Below are 20,858 nucleotides of genomic sequence, written 5' to 3' on the forward strand. Positions count from 1 at the left end.
CCTTACGGCCCGGTGGCATGTAGGGCACGGCAGGCCTGGGAAGGCCACGCCTGCGCCCTCCACAAGCCGCGGCAGCAGGGCCAGGCCTCAGACCCAGCCGGGGCTCACAACACAAATATCTGCAGGTCACAAACACCGAGGAAAGGTGATTTACAAGACAACTGCCGCAAATCTGTGCCTAAAGTAAAACACAGCCACCTCTAAAATTAAACATTAACGCTCCTGTGGTTTGTTAGCATGGCTAGCGTGTCACAGAGTGAAGGGTCTGACAGGACGTACACAAGCACGTACCCACGTCACAGCATTGTTCTGCGAGAACCGGAACAGCTTTTGGGGTCTTTTTTTTTCAAAAATTGCTACTTTACAAACTTTAATCTTCCTTGTGATCATGCCAGAGCTTGTCTTGTTCTTATTTTTGTAACACAATCTCCTCAGCAAAGCAAATTGCATGTAATTACCTCTTCTGATATTTAGGCCAAGGTTCAAAGGAACCAACACTTCGATTAATGGCAAAAGCTGTTAATTAGTAATTTATAGCCATTGCTGGTTGCTGATTTTACATTTTGAGGAATTTCTTATTTCTCACAAAGGCAAAGTACAACTTTTAAGAAAGAGCGAATTTAGGGGGGAAAAAAGAGTTTTTCACTTTGGCTGTATAGTGACTGACAAGTTTCGGCAATGAAATCACACCCGAACTCTATAATCACCTGCATTTTTCATTAGCAATTAAAGATGTTGCAACACGGAAGACACCGTCCTTTTGCTGCAGTTAGTATCGGCACAAGCACCGGCAAACCTTACACATCACACAGGCTCCCCTTACCACCGCCTTCAATTTTTAAATCTCCCAATTATTTTTAGAGTGGCTCCCGTTAGAGGCTTGCACTGGCTGAACACAGAGCAACCGGCTGGCATTTCAGAACTCAAATCCACGTCTTTCTACTGGAAACCGTGCATCTGTGAGCACAGGGGAGAGGGAAGGGATAAAACTGGCCAGAAAACGTGGTCTGACTGAAAGCACGAGGAGCCCTGCTTCCTTTCACCGTCGGATTCTCAAGACTCTCTCTCCTCTCCCGTGTACATCAGTTGTTATTCACTGCTCGCACGTGTAAGACTCAAAGAGAACACGTAAGGACACGTGACTATTCTTATTCCCCCCTCCCCTTTTTTAACACAAGTTTTCTATAGCTTTGTTCTTGGAAAAAAAAAATGTTACTGAGTAGATGGGAAAGAATTTTTGGCATCTCTGTAAATTCTTTTGGTTTCGTATTGTATTTTTGCATAACGGTTGTTGCATAACGGGCAATTGTTTAACAGCTAAACAGCAGGACAAGATTTTCTATCACTTCCTGAGCTACTCTGCCCCAGCGTTTGTGCAAAAGGGATGGTCAATGTGCACAGAGATGCGAGGACAGCCTGTGGAATAATGTAATTTCCTTCTCAAGATTATGTTGAATAAGAATTTGGATTTGATGGAGGCTGTTGGGCAGGCTATGAAAGGAAGAATAAATGTCTGCAGATTCACATTTAAAATAAGACATTAAAGGGAAAAAAAATAAGGAAATAAATTGAGTCAGCTATGTGCATTTTGTGATTTTATGTTTATATTCTTAATTTTGTTTTCATTTAATCTGTCATAAAAAGATTCGCGGGGTAGGCAAAGGAAGAGGATTTGACAGAACCATCATGGAAAAACTTTTCAAATGTTTTTCCTACTATGAGTCTTTCCTCTGCTGCAAGACTGAGAGTTTCAGTTAAGCACATGGCTCACTGCTCCATCAATTAAATCACTTAAAGGTGAAGGGATAACCACTAATGTATGGAAACATCTCTCACTCTCACGTCATTCAGTACGTCTAGATGTTGAGTTCAACCCTACAACAACAATTTCTTAAGTATGTTTGCAAACAGGTACCTGGTTCCAGTTTCAGCCACACACTACAGCAGAAATATGAGCCAATTCCTCATCCTGGCATTATTTTTATTTTTTTTTATATATATATTTAGATGCAATTTGCTATGTAAGCTCAGCTTGCATATATCTAGGATTATAGGGATGTACTCTGCAAGTGGCATTATTAGTTCCTCATCTGGATAGTTGAAATATCATGTAATTTAATGTAAAAGAAAATCAAAATTGGTACTGACATATATCAGTATGACTGGCTGCCAGCTGAGAATATGTTACAAGAAAGGATAGTCTGGAATTTAAGGAGTCAAATGATTCTGTGTTTCAAAGAAGTGGGTGAGGATGAAGTGAAATATTTATGTGGACATTTTCTTCATCCACTCATCTTTTTTTTTCTATTTAAAATTTTCTACTTCATTCACAATTTTCCACTTTGTTACAGACAGCTCCAAAATCATGTAGCAAATACCAGTGCCAGCAAAACCATTACATTGCAATTTCAAGGAAAAAGATGTTCAGAAATTCTAGATTTGAAAATAAATGGCTGTATTCATCCAATCTGCAGCCCAAGAATTAAAAAAACAAACAATGTTGCCAGAGTAAGAACACAAAATGCAACTGTTCTGCTTTTCAAGCCTGATCCTCAATCAGCTGTTGACCTGGCCGTTAAATGTGGTTGTTGGTTGTTTTGTATTTTTTTCTTTTACAGTTTGGGATTAAGTCTTTATTTTTAAAAGCTGATATGCAAAACTCTCTTTGCTGGTTCATGTTATCCTGGGGGCAGGAAAGGGGTGGTGTAGGTGGTGTCTTTTTTTCTTTCCTATAAGTACCTCCTGCCCTAAAGGACTAGAACATCAATATTTGTCGAGGCCAAAACATATGCCCCATGAAGCAGAAGTTTCAAATACTATTCACTGTGTGTTAGCAATTGGAAAATGAAAAAGGTTCAATTACTCTTCAGTGCTTATGGGCTTCACTATGAATTCTCCTCTCCTGTAGCCAATTCAGACAAGCTTTCCCTGCCCAGTGTTTGAAGGTTCAAAATGAATTTGGAAATTTAACATGAGAAACTTGCTAGCATTTATGCATCCATGATGCACAAACAGGAATGGGCTCCAATAGTCACCACTCTACCAGCTGCAAACCCTTTCAGATTTTTCTACCTACCGAAGTGCAATTTCATTAAAATGTACATATTCTTCCTCAGAACACTTACTTTATCAACTCATTCAGTCTTATAAAAACACTTCTTGTATTACTCACATGTGCTTGTTTAACAGCATGTGAGTATTAAGAATACAAATTGCGGTCTTAGGGTTTTAGTCATATTCAAGACAATGTTGCTCTTCTGTCATGTTGTGCTTAAACAGTCAGAAAATCAAATAAAGGGCAAATTTTTCCAGAGCCAGAAAAGTTAACCCTCCCACTTCCCTTTGTTTTACTCAAGCATCTCTCGTTTTATAAGCCTGGCTGTAGAACATAAAATGGAAACAAAATCCACAATGTACACTTATTTTAAAGCTTGGGGTATATAAAATGAAACTAGAGCATGGTAGAAAATTCTGCTTTCTTGTTTGGTAAGCAAGTCACCTCTGCAGCAGGATCAGCAGGATCCGTAAGAGAAAAGCCCCCAAACCAAAAGTAACCTACCACTCCTTCAGAGTTGTCTTAAGCTACTCAGCTGGCTTAATTGGCATCCTCTCTCGGGTCATCCACTATCTTTAGCAGGTATTTTTATTAAAAAAAAAAAAAAAAAAAGTAATTTATCATTTTAGAAGCATTTTAGAAGCATGTTTCCATGACTTCTGAATGCTGTTGGCTTTTAAATTTCACTATGTTTAAATCTAAGGACACTGCTACAAGCTCAGACTTCCTGAAGTGAGTTTAGGGTCAGTGATCTCCACACCACAGACATCCAGGAGGAAGTGGTCTGGTCTGGCTAAGAGCTTCCTATAGAAAGATTGGAGTAGGAATGTTCTGATAAGCAAACTCTTTAGTCTTTCCACAGGGAAACACCAACTGCATTTTCTTCTTCTTAACAAAAGCTTAATGACTGGGATTTTTGTTGTTTGTTTAATCTAAGCACAACTTCTATAAAAATAAGTTAATAAGCAACATACAGGTAGATCAGACTGTATTCAAAAGACAATCTATTGTGCACCCACACGGAGACAGAAAAACTGACAGAGCCAATTGAGTTACAGTTAACATTTCCTTTATTTCAGTATAAGAATTCCTGAACTGAAGAATGGTATTTTGGCCCATACTGCTAGACTAGATAAATTCTTTAAGTATGCGGTGCCACAAGTGTACACAGTACTATAAGAGCAAAAAGACGGCCTGGGACAAGGTTCATTTTTATTATTAGCAGTAGTTAGACGTTTCAGATAAGGATATTATGCATTTCTGAATTTGCCTGGAAAGTTAATTAAAACTCTGAGAACATTTTAAAACATTATAAAATTGCCTACAGATACTCATGATACTTTGGTTTTGGACGTGGAATAAAAACCTACATTAGATAAACATTCAGTAAACAGATTCTCTGCACTCTGAAGCCTAGGTAATACACAAGATGAGAATAGTTACATAAGAAACTTAATTTTCTACACAAAATGTGCTGCCAAAGAACAAAATTCAAGCCTAGAACTTTTTTTCCATGTGAAAGTGGAAGCATCGTAACAAAACTGTATGACCTGGTGGGCAATGCAAGTCATTTCAACTGTTAGAGGCTTTAGCATGAAAGAAGTCCAATTACTTGCAGCATTCCACAAAAATGAACCCCTGTCAGCTTATTGGTGCTTTGAAACAGGAAAAAGAAAAACTATAGGCATACAGAAACAAACAGAAAACAACTGTCTGCTAAGTCACAGAGAATTCCAAGTGACACTAAATATTAAATTATTCTTAAATCTTGTTTTGAAGAGAAAATTATCTTCGAAGGAAGCTAAAATAAAATGCCAGAAGCACACTGATTTTTATTTTTTTTTAACAACCTGCAAGGTTATCTTCAACTATTTTTTTTTCTTTAGGGCAGTAGTTTCTTTAAAATAATGTGAATTCCTTTCTTCCTTCCTGTTCTTAGAAACTCAAAGGCGGTTATTTTTACCTTTAGTAAGCACGCCTAGAATATTTCAGTTGTATACTGTAGGACAACTAGACTCCAGGGTTGAAAAATGGAGCTGACGTACTGTTTTGGTTGCAAGTTGTACATGTCTCATGACTGCCTTCTTCATCAAATAGCTTACCTTTTAAGATTTGTATGTGTTCTCTCCATTGTGTATACATACTAATACCCATAAAAAACACAGAAAAATCTGCCTCAAATTGATAATAAAAAAATATATTGTTTAATATGCACAAAAATAGCACAACTTAAGGCTACTGTCTTGCATTATTAGGTGTTGGAAATTTAAGAAGTTGTAGCTATAACCAGCAATTGAGTTTGTTTTGACACTGGATATTATGGAAAGTAGAAGGAATTCCCTCTAGGGAATATAAGGAACTTATGTTAAAAACAACACCTTCAAAATCTTTCACGGGCTTCTTTAAACTGCCATCTGCTGGTCAGCTCATACTTCATGAGGGTATGATGAATGACAGACTAGCTAAGAATTTAGAGTATTACATGTTCTTTATTTTATCCTCTCGTAAAAATATTACAGTTCTTCGACAAAGTTCAGAAGTAGTATCTAGGCCCTGCAGGATGCTATGACACTTATCTGCTGTCAACAAATCCATCCAATTTAATGAAGCCAGCCAATCACCACAAAAATTGATTGAAAAGCTAAAGCAGATATGTCTCATGCAAACACACAAAGTGTGCTAATAATCCAGCCGCAATGGTAATGCAAAGCCTTTTTTATTTATTAAAAAATACTGGTTATGCTCTACTAGCACCTACCACATTACTGGGGAGGGGAAGGAGAAAGTAAAAGTGAAACAAGAATACACCACCTGCATCTCTTCTCACAACTATCGTGTTTTGGATGGTTACACCAAGTCTTTTTTCAGCAGTACAAAACTACTCTGAACTTTTGCAGACTTGGAAGTGTTGAGTATCTGCCTTACACTAGGCCCCACCAGTTGATTATTAAGAACTGGATTTTAAGCAAAATCATATTTCACATAAAATACTGGAGGAAATCACTATTGATGCCAAGTGCCTAGAAGTAAAATTAAGTATTTTGTTTCAAGGTATGCAGGTATGAGATTTATTCATTATGTATAAATACCAAATAAAAAATAAGGTATTGCTAACTTTTGCCCAGTGACTTACAAAAAAACCTCTACTGATTCTTCTCGATACATCTTAACACAATTAAAAACCCAATTTTCTGAAAGGAGCGAATGTCTACCTTTTACTCTTTGATATGTCAGGTCTATATAAACGTTTGTCTGTTCTTAAGGCAGAAGTCCACCCCCTCCTTCCTCTTTCCCTTTTAAATTAGACACCCAAAGCAACTTGTTGATTGCAAATTTGGCCTCTATTCATATTAATTTTGTAATATTTCAAGTAAACACCATTTAAAAAAAATACCTCCAATAACGATAAAAAGCATCCAAAATCTCTAAAAAACATGTCAGATAAGATGATCTTTCAAACAAGAAAAAACTGAGCACACTCTTTCCTACTGAACATACCTTTCCTAGACTTCAGTTGCAATGGAGTGACATTTAAAAGGTGTGCAACTAGCAACAGTCCTTGACAAATAACAGTCATATGCAGGTTCCCTTCTGGAACCAGCTGTCCACAAGTAGTGTGGGGGAAAAAAAGAAAAAAAAAAGAATGAAATAAAGAGAAAAAACAGCCAGGATCCACTTAATATTGCTGTGAAGGTGTATGTGCTTGTGGAATATGCAGTACTTTTTTTCACCTTTGTTAGAAGATCATTTAAGTCAACATTTATAGTATAATAGTGAACACAGAAATATAAAAGTTAGTCAGCAAATGTATTTAATGTTGAAAAGAATTACATCCTATTCAATTAGCTGAGCAAGGCTTTCAGCATTGCATGATTGTGTTTATGTTTTAAACTTTTTCCCTTATCACTCTGGAGAAGGTTTCCCTCTGGATGAATACTCTCAGGGCACACACAAATTAAGCCATTTAGAAAAGTGCTAAATAACAATACAAAAGGGAAAAAGGTTTTGAAAGCCACCCACAAAATTCAAGGTTTAGAGCCTTCCTTGTTCAGTAGAATAGATCAACAGTAACTTCAGAAACACATGCCTGTCATTTCTGTTTTATTTAAAGGCAAAATATACCTAATATCATAGGAAAGAAACTGGGGCCAATCCTTAGCTGGTACAAGTTCAGGTCAGTGTAGCTTTAAACCATCTAAGGATCCAACCCACTGTTATCTATTCCCCATCCTACCCAGTACCCCGCCCTTCCACCCCCCATATCTCTACTGTTTGACAGGATACATTTCTGGTATGTTGACTGTGATTGTTTTAAAACATTTTAAACCTTTGAGAACAATTAATTCCCTTTCTGATTTGTATATCTGTGTCTTACGAGCAGTGTAAGATGTTAATTTTTCTCTCATCTTTTGCTGTTTAGCAGTAGCTAAGTAAATTAAGAGCTAAGTTTTAAGATTTTCATAGAATCATCTTAGCCTATACAACCATATCCATTTTTACATGTGAATTGTTAAGATACAACCCAAAATCCTACAAAATAACCTTTTATAGGGAAAGATTTCTGGAGATTTTATTTTTTTATAACACAATATCTAGAAATAGGAGAATCTTTCTCCGGAGATTACAGTATTTAGAGATGCATGTTTAGAATCAAAAGGATTGTATTTTCCTTAAATGGGTCTGGCTGAATGATGGTCCCAAACACAAACAGCTTAGACAGCAAGTGCTGGTACAAAAATCAAAATGGCAGAAACTGGTAAGTCAGCTTGGGAGTCTCTCGGTTGAGAAAACAAAATGAGAACAAGTATTACTTTACTTGATTGCTGCCCTGGACATTTTTTCCTGTGGGACTTTTGTTGTTTGTTTTATTAGGGCATAGGAGGGAGAATTTGGGGATTATTTTGTTTGATAGAATTTTTCAAGTTACAGTAAGATATACAGCCATTAACATGCAATCTTCCCCCACCCCCAAAGGTAAACCATTTACTGAACATAGTCTAGATATTTTAACTGCATTCATTATTGCGTCTAAGCGCCTCATGCTTTTGTTAGGGGAGATGAAAGAGTCTCTGCGATAGATAGAAGCCCTACTCCCTCATTAGCAGGCAAGTATTTTCTCTACAACTTCTGTAATACAAACTGCTTGAAGCTGTTTGTCCATGGATATTTTACTAAATCCTACCAACTACATTTCTGAACCCACCTGTGAAACAGCATGCATACTTCACCCTCATGCTGCCATTCTTTGGCTGATTTGTTTTAATAGTGTAGATGACTGAGGGAACGGTTTTAATGGATTGTATGAATACACTTCTGGTACATACATTTCATTTATTGTATGTCAGTTGAAAAGAATTACAGTTCCAAATATGCAGAGCTAAGACTATGATTAGTAAGTATCAAAAAGATACATCCTTCACTGCCTGCTTAACTCTACTGGCGATGAAGCTATTTGCATCACAGAGAAATAGCACTTAAACAGCCTGAAAACTAATTTGAGCTTAAAGGGGCTCTGCTCAGAAAACTGTCCAGTTCTAGATCAAACAGAGGATTAGGAAACTTGCTTCAATATAAAAGCTATGGCAACATGACAATATTGAGTTACATAATGTAACTAATGTAGTACACTTACATAAAGTCTGTAGAAGAAAATACAGAACACACTGGCATTTTACTTTGCCTCTAATAGAAGGTTACAATTCTAAAACTTTGTTGGTAAATACATTAAAAACCACAATAATATCTCGACGTCCCCAAATCAGACGTTCTTGTTACAATAAATGAATTTGCAATGCACACATTAACAGGTTTCACAGAGGCCAGAACTGTAACTTGTCTAGAGCACCAACGTTAGAGAATTCGCCTTTGTTTTTTGTTTTTAAACAAAAAGATTCACACCTGAAAATTTCTGTAATTAAATGGCTGTGTGCAAACACCACTTTTTTTTTACCTCATTCTCAGTTAAGGAAGCTGAAGGAGATGAACTCTTGCTAAAAGCAAGAGTTGAAGATTCTGCTGCTGAAGCCCGATTTCGCTTCTTCAGAGGTTTACATGCATCAGACAGATTTTTCGTTGCTGTAAAATAATTTTGGTTTACAAAGTGAAGTTTGGAACTTTAAAACGTTATCTCCCTGAAGCCATTTAAAATATTCCTTCATGTAAAGGAAGGAATGATTTAGGTAGGTCTTCTGGGAACCTACATAAGGCTGAGAGAACAAGAAGTTTCTGAAACCACGTGTTTTGTCTTGACTTTAAAAATAAAGGTTTCTATTAAGCAAATATGTACTACAAATGGCTAGAAATGTTTTCCCCAAGTTATTTTACTCATTTCTATTAAAACCAAAACACTTTGTGACTTATCGCCTCTTTAAAGCAGAGGTAACAGTTACATCCTCAGATAACTCTAGAAGGCCTATGTGATCTCATCTCAATGAGTATCACTAGTACTTTGCCAAGAGAAAGGTTACATACAGGGACCAGGTACCAGACATTATCTATGGCATGTCGCCGCTTCTACATTGCGCAGAACTTTCTGAAGCTTACTCGTCTTTGGCATTTCATTATAATACCTAGAGACACGCTCTTACAGCAGTTATCTTAAACTTGAACATCATTAATAAGTCTGACTTTTGGATTTTGGTCCAAGGTGATTTAGAATTCCCTCTCATGCGCCACACTGCCTCCCATCAAGCATCATTTACAAGGTCTAAAACCACATAGTAACTGATTACATTGATGGTCACTGCTCTTGTTTTATTGGGCAGATGAAGAATGACAAATTGGAGCAGTAGGATTCGTATCACTGCTTTCCAAGATCACAGGGCAATAGCTTTAATTTGGTGCCATCAAATGGTGAACTTGTGAACTGCTGCTCTAAATCAGCAATACACAATTTCAATCAAGTATAATGCTGCAAAATGGTGGTAGTGAAGGAAGAGGGCACGCTCCCCCCCCCAACTGTGGCATAGTGGCTGTAATTTGTTACTGCGTCAGCAAATTTAGGCGGCTGCCTCAGACAACCTGTTTATTTTAAAATTATTTAATTGAAAAAGTTACATTAAAACTTATTCTGACCACATTACCTGACTGGTTCTTTTGTGAAGAGGAGGTTTCTGTGACCTTAGTAGAGTTTGTTTTTGCTGTTTTGTCATTGCTTGTCTCCCTCTGTCACAAAAAAAAATATGAAAAAATAAAAAAACTCCTAATTTATGAGTGGTTGGACAAAACTGGCAATTACTTCTGGATTTATGTTATTAAAAAGAAAGTGTCTTTACAAATATCTGAATGGTAATGTAGTTAAGCTAGCCCCATTTAAGTGATTTTTTTAAAGCTCATCTATAGCACAGGGTACAAACCCATAAACAAATGAGAAAAATTAAAGAACAAGGTATTCCAGCATCCCACTTATCCATCCCAAACTCAGCATATCAAAAAGGGGAGCTCTATATGAAAATAAAACACGTAAATGACCCTTACTAGTCTTTGTCTATACTGGTCAAATTAAAACCTTTAATTATTAAAGGTAAACTGCAGAAGTAGTATATAAATTTGAGAATAAATGCAGAATTTTAAGTCTCAGAGGCTTGCTTTCAACTCCACAACTTATAGCAGTGCCATTTTTAAAATTACTATGGTTAAGATTGTTCCAGCATTTCCAAAATATAAACACTATTTTCAAGGGATCACACAGAGTGCATAAAGTCACTCCAGACTGAGAATTTATCATTAAATGTTCAGGCCAAAAACTAGGGAAATTTGGTCAACACTGTGTCAAAATTAGACACTATTCCTTACACATGATGCCACTGTTTTTTTCTTTGTATGTTACAAATTCATTAAAATAGTACGTCCCTAAAATTGTAGCCAAGTGTTTAACCCTGCAAAATGCTCAGACGATCAATAAGAAAATTCTAAAGAATTAGATATTTTTCATATTCTTTGTCTGACAATTTTATAAAAGCTGTCCAGGTGAACACCTTGAAAGCCAGAGACTGGTTTCCTTTGTAAAAATAAATACGAATGGATACTGTACTATAGATATGCTACAATGCACTTCTACTGATGTCTAAGCTACCCTACCACTGATGCTGCTGTGTAAAATGAATGAAAATGTACAGTTCACTCAATTTAAAGCAGGCTTTACAAAACTCCCATTGTGCTAATGTGCATTTTATATATGTCATGAAAGCACCAATAAACTAAATATTTTTTTCAGAACTTTCATATATCTATTATGACTTTGTGCAACAACTTTGTGCAACAACATTCAGATTTCATACGTAAGAGCTGAGGGCAAAAAGGACAGGGTAACGCACAACTCTCATGCAAGAAGTGGTCATGAAAGATCATTAAAGTTTCACCTATCCAAAGCAATTCTAACATAAGCCTTCAAGCAAACTGGGACTAGAGAAAGGAAGATGTATAGTTTGTGTTTGCTTTTTGGAATCTGTGTGTAGACATTTTTGCTGTTATTCGCTATATTTTTACTACCAGCACATATGGCTAGACGTACCCACAGCTGGTGGGAGCAGGAAAAAGACTAAGAGGTTATCCATTAAAAACTGGGAAGGCAGCAATTCTACGTGATAACTGACCCATCCGTGGACAGAAGCACAAAAATCACTGCCATATGCATCTAGTTTCCAAATTGCATAGTTTTTATACATACCAGACTCCTTGTAACTAATTCTGATAAACTGACCAGATAAAGGACATCACTTTTTAAATGTATATAACAAATTATTAAGTCAGCTTAATCAGTTATATGCATCTTATGAGAATCACTTATCTCAATCATTTGTTTTTTTTCCTGTCAATTGTCAAACCTGTATTGTGGAATCAAGACACCCAAAGCTCACCTTCGTGAACTATACTGCAACCACCTTTCATTCTACTTCTGATTAATCTGTGCTAATTGTTGCAAACAAATTCAGGTCAGACAGTAAAGAAGGAACTTTGGTGACAGTCAAAACAGGGACTTCATAGCAGGAATTAACTGCAATCAATAAATATTTCCCTGTACCTAGCGCATTATAGTCAATTCAAATCAATTAGACAAGTTTAAAAATTTATCCTAGAATATAAAATGGATATTTAATGACTAATCTTTTAGAGCAAAAAGTGCAAAAACCACTTTTGGCTCTTCTCTCTGCAAAGGTAATAAAACATCTCTAAGGATTATCCTTACTCCTTACCAATAGGCTAGATAAGCCTGGCTATCCGAAATTCTACATGTTTTTTTATATTGAACACTAAAGAAATTGTCTGGATATCCACCTTATCAATAGAAGCAACTAAAAGAAGAGCCTATCAAACAAACGTGACATCTATAAACGTGACCTGCAGAATTAATTTAAAAAATCTACCACCTTCCTTATACTAGCTTGCTTCATTTAACCAATGTGCTACTGAGTCCTGAGGCAAGGTTTGCAATACTTACACTATGGCATGGTGCTCTTGTAAGATATCTGAAAACACCTGTGAGCTAAACTCTCCACAAATGTGAAACCTATGAAGTTCACTGGTCTAAATGCACAGCTAAATAAGCCTATGCTTGAGTGTCTCGAAGATTTGGGCTGACATCCATATACCTAGTTTTAGTGACCTGCATAAGGAAAACTCATTGTCACAAGCAAGCTATACTGAAAAGAAGCTTGTGATTTGCATGATAGAGACACAGTAATATTTACTGCAGTTTCCTAACTTAAGCAATTGGGCAGCACGTCACTAGAATGTACTACAAGCTTCGTTCCAGTTCCTGAAAAGTAGTTTTCCTGTTTTGTTTTACTTGCTTTCCTCTCTCCCCGCACTTCTGTCTGCAAGCAGCATTCACTAACATATACAGATTCTTGTATACGTTCCTGTATACACTCCTGAACTCTTATTCATGGGGAAAGAAAACAACTATAAAGCATGACAATAGTGAAAGGTCATGCCTCTGCACATTCCTTTGGGAAACAGACTTTCTCAGCATACATTTTCACCAGTCTACGTAGCAAGAGCATCTTGTTATATCTCCATCCTCAAAACCAAAGAAGAAAGCCCATGGCAACAAGCTCACGTTTCTCTGAATATTTACAACAGTTTGGTTTGATATACAAACATTACTTTTTTAATCCTGAAAATGGAAATGCTGACAAACTTAACTACAGCAATGTGTTTGGTGCTGCTATAAATCCACCCAAACAAACCAACAACATAATTACCTTCCGATTATTCTGTTTATCCATCCTGAGTCTTTTCCTAGGTGCTTCCTGAACTTCAAAATCTTCTGTAGGTTCCTTTGTCCTCTTTTTTTGGTTTCTTTTATTTCCATGTAAGTTACCTTGGGATGGGGGATGGGGGAAACTTACATGAAAAATAATCTAAAACCCACTTTCAAATTATTTTGAACTGATCTAGTTATTTAAGTTACTTTTCTTTCAGTCATTATTTTTAAAACATAGTTAAACATTAACACAGTTCGATGACCTCTTAATGCCTAAGGTCTGGTTTCTCTTTCTGAAGGCAAGCTCTAGACATATCCAAATCAATTGCTTAATACTCATTTTAGAAAGACTAAAGCACTAGTTTAAGATCTGAATATCACTGCCCAACATTTGTTTTGTATTGTTAGACTACACATGGTTGATCTATACAGCTTTTAACTCTTCTGCCACTTTATAATAGTCTCAGCACTGAATAAATGTTTACGTCTCCTTCAGGAGTTCTCCAGTTGATACTGGTGAAGTTACTGAAGACATCTATTAAAGGGCCTCTGGAAAAGACAAGATATCACCAACTGTACAGATTAATTCTCTCTTTCTGGTATGGCAATTCCAGGTGCTTTCCAACAAGCTTACTTATGTTGTACAGGAGACCATAAGATCCCCTTCCTTTGTGAACCAAAATCCTAAGAACAGATTCACTTTGGTCATTTTAAACCAAAATGGACTTATTCACACATTTTTATGATAATTCACTGTGAAGTTCAAGCAGCTGGCTAAATTACAAAAGCTCAGTGACTAACCTACATACCCTTTCCATAGGTTCAGCAATTGTTTACGCTTGCTCTACCTCAAAAAGACAGATGAAAGTTTAGGAAGTGGTCTGGTTCATCAGCATGAAACGGCAACATTTTTACACTCTCCAGTACTCTCTAGTTTATGAAGCTACCGAGTATTATTAATATGAAGATTGCAAGCTCCAGGGGCACAACTATGTTAACTGAAAATTGCCCTACAGCTACAAGCATTCTATTCCAGTGGGAACAAATAGTTACAAATATTAAAAATATAGTAACTTGAAAATACGAATAATTTTCAAATTAATGTTCATATCTAAACAATCTAGGACATATTCTATTATCAAACTCTGAATCCACAAAAACAGACTGAAATGGCTCCAGGAGAACCTGCTACTTATAAAAAGCCAGAAAAAGAAATCCCACAATATTCTTCCAAGTTTAAGATAAGAGGATTTGGGTAGGGGAACGAGTCAACTGACATGTTTTCATCTGTAGATAACTATAAATGTACACAATATATGTACTAGAAACACCTGGTACAGGTACAATTTCAATTACATTTCTTGCAATATGACACTGAGGAAGGTGAACAAAATTCAGCACTACAGCATTTAGATATTTAATTTGGGATCCATTAAAATTCTAACGTCAAGGAAGACAACATCTGAGATAAAATAAAGAGATTATGATACGTGGGTGATTACATAAAAAAATACACTCAATAGCTACTTATAATGATGAACTATTTGCACACAACACAAATTTCAATTACTTCTGGATCTTGATCTCCTTTTAGGTGAGTCTTGAAACACTTTACGTTTGGCCTCTCCAATATTCTTCAATGATGAACCTTGAGAGATACAGAATGTGTTTTTTTTTTAAACTGATATCCAAATATTTGACACTTAAATTTTAAAGTTAAAAACTTTTCAATTTTCCACAAAATGATGTTATTTCACACACACACAGATAGTTAACAAAACTGACTGCCATTTTTATACAAGTTTTTCCAAGTCTCACAAACTTTCAAACACTCCCTCTCATTCTTGTCATTGCCCAAAGCAGCACCTGTTGGTTCTAATACTTCCATAGTATGCATTCTTACAGTGCTATAAAACTATTTAAATTTGAAAAGTGATATCTATTGAAATTTGATAAAGTCCATGCAAATGCCAAACTATCTTCCTCTTTCTTTCTCAAATACATGACTCCAAAATCCTCAGATATTTTGCAAAATAGTTAAGACTCTTAATCAAAACTAAATGCTAGACAAAAGCAACAAAAAAGAAGAAAAAAAAAAGTATTTGAAATCTTGTACAACATCCTAAAAACTTTGCGTAGCACAATAAAATGCCAAGTGGATGAAAGATTTAGAATAAGGTTTCGAATACTTCTTCCTGAGTTGATGCTGATGAGGTAATATACTCTAGGTATTCGTATGAAGAAAAGGTGTAGCACTGATTACACTTTTAAAACCATTTCCTAAATCTTCTACTCAAAAAAACAAAAAACAAAAAAACAAAACCAAAACAAACACTCAAATTTTACTAGTAGTAACACTTCGTCTTCCCTTCCCACCATCCACTAGTAACAGGCAGTGGATGCAATGGCAGCTGCTTATGGGCAGAAGAAGAATGAGAAATCAGCAATCTCTAAACAGTAGGTTTACATATAACAACTTTTCAGAACAATGAGCAAGAAATGTAGACTTCATGGGTTGCTTTTATTGTAACCATTGGCATTCCTTTGCTATTGGCACAAACACCAAGAATTAAAACTGGAAAACAGTGAAAGCTGTTTTCCCTACAGGTCTCAAATATGTGCTTAGTTTAACACCACTATGTATATCAAATTTAGTTAGAGTACACTAGCACAGTTTTACGTTTACCAGAGTCTTCTTCAGATTTGGGAGAGGTCACTATGGCAAACTTTGTGTTATAGCGAGCTTTCTGTTTTTCACTAAGCATGTTCCACTGCGATTCAAGCAATTCTTCAATCTCCTCACTTGACGCATCTGGATGTTCAGCAACCACCTATACATGCAGAAATAGGGTTTTATTAAAAAAAGGTGACCATTGAAACGAATGGCATATATTCTTCTATTGCTTTGGAAAACTGGATACAAACGAGTTATCTAACATCTGCTCTAGACAGAACTACATTCAAACATTTCGTATCCAGTTTTGGTTTGTATTTATTTTTTGAATAACCACTTCTTTCTAAAAAAATTAATCTTTCAGCAGATTCAGAAGTATTAGGTACCGTTTTAGAAGTATCTATTTGCCTTTTAAAATTCAGAAAATTGAGTAGGAGTAGATCTTGTGGTATGGTGATTCCAATAATTTTTATTAATTCTGGATGAAGTTTAATTCTGCCCCATAGAAAACACACAAGCAATATTGGAATAAATGCTTGCCTACAAGGACATCCACCAATCCACAGGAAAACTCGTTATGCATAGGGGTACTCCTTTATACCTATCTTAGCAGAGAGATTTACACAAACTAGCATCTGATGCAACATTCTGCTGTATTAATTTATCATTTTTATACTATTTATACAAATACTGGCAACTCAAAAAGCTGTGAATCTTTTCTTAATGTAAGCACAATACATAACAGCCATCATTATGGAAGTTAAGAGACTTCCTAGGAAGTTTATTCAACACAAACAGGAAAGGCAGTATCTAAAAACAAACAAACAAAAAACTCCTTCAGTATTTTCATACTTTCACTTAAGGAAAACCAGATTTGATAAATCTCAGAAGTCAGAAAGCTGTAAGATTCTGAAATCTACAGCAATGAAACAGTAGCTTTAAAACCAGCCCTCACTCCCTATCTCATTACCCAGCATTCTCCAAAGCCCCACGATTTATTACTGTAGTGATGTAACCAATACCCCAAAACCACGGAGCAAAAGAAAAAGCAGGCCAACGGAGCCAAATGTTTCAACAGTAACACCATTCAACAGAACAGAAAGACAATCTTTCTGTGGAAATAATTAACCTAACTTCTAAGAACGTGTTTTAATGTTGCATTTCCTGGTATCAAACAAGGTACAAGTGTACCAAGTGTACCAGTGAAGCTCCTCCTGGAGTTGCAGTAGTTGTTACACCTTCTTCCCACTGAGATCATTCAGTGTCTAGGAAGAAAACTCATGCTGTAAGTTCTCCCCAAGTGGAGTCCTCCTGCTTCTATCTGGCACAAAATACTTGCTAGCAGAATATAACTACCTTTGGAAGCCTCTGTTCAAGGTTTGATTAATATTGCAAAGTATCCAAAAGTTATTGAGAGGGGAGAACACAGACCCACAAGAAACCTCTCACACAGATCTCACCTCTTCAGGCAACCAAGTTAACAGCAATTTTGACCACTGTCTGCTGAGTGTATAGCTCATTCTGCCCAAGTAGGGCATTGAGTTATTTCATTTTCTAACAAGCAACTAGCTGTGCTCATACAAACAAGATGCAGTTTAGTGTCACCTCCAGTCCGACTGAAATACAAACAAAAACAACAGGCATGAGAAACCCATGGCTCTTAATGAGGGAAGCTGCACAAAGAAGCACTGCCCAACAGTTTTCTCCAAAGTCTTCACGGTGTCATACTCAATTCCTGGCATACGTAGTGGAAACAGTACATGTGAAAATCATGCACTTCTCTACAGTATTTCTTAAAGTCTAAATATGCTACAGAAAAAAAATGGAAGATCTTTTCTTGGATCTGGGAATTAACATTACTATAGGTGTGGAAAACATGGTACTTAGGTCAGGCACATACTGCTCATGCAAGCATATTACCTCCACTCATTTGTCTAGATGTCCAACAGATCCTTATATATGCAGAAATCTTCAATTGTGCACCCTACTAATGAACTTATTTCTTAATTTACCTTAAAATAGTCTCAATGCCCAAATCAATGAATTCATATGAACAGCAGAGCTGTCTGTCTCTCACTGAATAATACCTTTAGCCCAAGTCAGACACTTACTTGTAACTATCATGGTGGTTGTATTTCACAGAGAAAGTCCACAAGAATGCCAGCAGTACAAGATACAGCTGAACTCCTTTAGTGACAGCATGAAATACTTAACATATCACTACAACTATGACAGTGCTCCAAGCTTTCAATGCTTCCTTTCCTCAGGGAAACATGCCTACTAAAACCATTCTCCAGCAGCAATTCCAGGCTTCAAGCAGCCATCATTAATTTCTGAAAATTTCAACCGTTTCTCACTGTTCTATCCTCAGAAAAGTAACACAAAAAGTAGTAATTAATATAACCAAACCGATACACGAATCCTACTACCATACAAATCTAGACTCCAAACAAAACACAGCAGGAACATCTCTACTTTTAAGATACCGTGTGATTATTAGAGGCCCTGAATGAGAAGTCTTTAGTCATTCCCTTCCATCTCTTCCCAAGTCTGTGAGCCAGAGAACCTCTTTAGGATACAGTTTTGCTTTGTCCTTAATATATTTATGTAAATACCTAAGGAACCATACTCTGGTCTCTCAGATGCCACCAATATAAATGGGTCAAAAAGAGATCTGCTTTTTAGCTGATGTTATCACTACATCTAAAATATCAGAATAACTAAAACAAGAGGAAAAAAAAGTCTCTTGGATGGAAAGCAAACTACACAAGTTGAACCAGATAAGCCAAAGAGAAGGGAAAACACTGAGTGTTAGTTTGCACACAAATTCCACCTTCCACCAAAGCCACAAAACTGCCCTTTTAAAAGCAATCTGACAGGCCTGAAGAGTTCACTAAAATTAGGTAGCAGGTTTGGTGCAAGAAGTGTAAATATCTAAAATTGTATTTACCTTCTCTGCTAGTCGTCTTCACATCAAGAGAAAGGAAAAAACAGGCTCTAATGATCTTAACCTGTTAGAGGGACTTTTGGCTGCAGCTGTCTGTTATCTGCTGTTTTTATAACCTACATCTGTTCCATGCACAGAAATGCTTCTGTATCTAACAGCATCAGTCACATAATCGTGGATTTGGGTTTTCATGACTCATTTTATTAAAAGGTATTGTAGGTAGAAATGGTAGGATGCCCTCTCTCAAGATATATGTAGTATTTTGAAATTTATGTCCTTTTACCTACAACTGTGTAATACTAAACATTACCATCAGTGTGATTTTCAAGTTTATGTAAGTTTTTCAGTTTCCCAAAGTGACACTGAAGACAAATCAATTCTTCGATGTCAAATATTAATATTCTTTGCATTTTCCATCTATTATGTTGAAAGCTATAGTATAACCATAGAAGGGAATGAAACTTGATAACTGGCACAGTAAATAGCAATGTAACATCAGAGACAGAATCACACAGAATCACAGAATTTCTAGGTTGGAAGAGACCTCAAGGTCATCGAGTCCAACCTCCAACCTAACGCTAACAGCCCTCCACTAAACCATATCCCTAAGCTCTACATCTAAACGTCTTTTGAAGACTTCCAAGGATGGTGACTCCACCACTTCCCTGGGCAGCCTGTTCCAATGCCTCACAACCCTTTCAGTGAAGAAGTTCTTCCTAACATCTAGCCTAAAACTCCCCTGGCTCAACTTAAACCCATTCCCCCTCGTCCTGTCACCAGGCACGTGGGAGAACAGGCCAACCCCCACCTCGCCACAGCCTCCCTTGAGGTACCTAAAAAGAGCGATAGAGCATGTCTCTTCTGTAGTAGGATGAGTTCAGCTAAGAGTCCATAAAACCAATCATAAAAATCTAATTTCTTCCAGAGAAGTAATTTCATATGCCTCAATACTGCACAAAACTTCTTGCTACCTACCTTAAAGGCCAAGGAAATGCCCTCTTGCCATTACACAAGTTACTTACAGAAGAACTGGAAACAGAACTCACTTCTCTCAAACATGAGACAGATGTTTTACCCATACAACTTTTCATAATGAATATTTCAAAATCTGTACTTAATAGTCTGGGTACAAAACCCTCTTGTTTCCGGACCAGCAAACTGAACTGCTAATGTTTTTCTCAAGTGAACCAAATCCACAAAAAGCTATATGTACACTGTGTTCATTTTAACTCTCAAGAGGATCTTGAGTTGCAATGATCTAAAAAAGATCCTTAAGTTGAACTACTACTAATTTATTTCCTTGAAACAAAATCTGTTTTTCAACTTTTCTTCATAAAGTTCCGATTTGTTAATATTTTCTAATACAAATATCTTACAATGAAGTCAACAAATCAGCATCTAAAGACAATTAAAGTCATCTCTAACTTTCTGATCCCTTTGTGAGTATTACAGAAGAGTGCAACTAAAAGACAACATCAGAACTGATGATTCTTCCAGTGCATGGAATTGTACTGCAAATGCAGCAGAGGGCTGCTCATGATTATTGTTCAGATGTTCATAATTTTGAAGTAATGAGCTAGAACAGTGGTACTGCTTTTATGCCTCTAGCAGTCTTCATAAGAAATGTTGGTATTAAAGTAGTTATTTAATCTACCTTGCCACGGAGTGTAGTACTCTCAAAAAGGCCTAGTTTCTGTCCCAGCTGATTGCACACTGACAGTCATTTTCATATGCTTTGCTAACTGCTGAAGCTTCTTTTGAAGTTCAGCAAAGGATTCTAGGTAGGTAAATGGAGTTTTTGAAGAGTTTGAAGACAAGCAAACAGACTGCATGATTTGAGCCACGTCATCAAAAAGAACGCATAAGCTAACTGTAAGTAGATGGCCATAAACTGCATAACCTTGTTTATACTTGCCTGAGCATATCTATGCATATCTACTATATTTTATGTATATTAAAAAATTAAGGCTAATAA

At 36.5% G+C, this 20,858-nt stretch overlaps 1 protein-coding gene across 3 annotated transcripts in view; it reads right to left on the minus strand.

The window, feature by feature from the left end:
• Positions 1 to 20,858, minus strand: part of NSD2 (nuclear receptor binding SET domain protein 2) — an 80,131-nt gene that overhangs the window by 17,708 nt on the left and 41,565 nt on the right. For all 3 annotated transcript variants that reach the window (XM_082759031.1, XM_082759030.1, XM_082759032.1), the window contains exons 6-10: positions 15,949 to 16,093; positions 14,833 to 14,910; positions 13,261 to 13,379; positions 10,138 to 10,219; positions 9,006 to 9,130 (exon numbers count right to left, since the gene is read on the minus strand). In XM_082759031.1, the coding sequence (XP_082615157.1) occupies positions 9,006 to 9,130; positions 10,138 to 10,219; positions 13,261 to 13,379; positions 14,833 to 14,910; positions 15,949 to 16,093 (549 nt within the window). The remainder of the gene's footprint in view (positions 1 to 9,005; positions 9,131 to 10,137; positions 10,220 to 13,260; positions 13,380 to 14,832; positions 14,911 to 15,948; positions 16,094 to 20,858) is intronic.

The sequence above is a fragment of the Aythya marila genome (assembly GCF_965140915.1).
Source record: "Aythya marila genome assembly, chromosome: 4".
NCBI lineage: Eukaryota > Metazoa > Chordata > Aves > Anseriformes > Anatidae > Aythya > Aythya marila.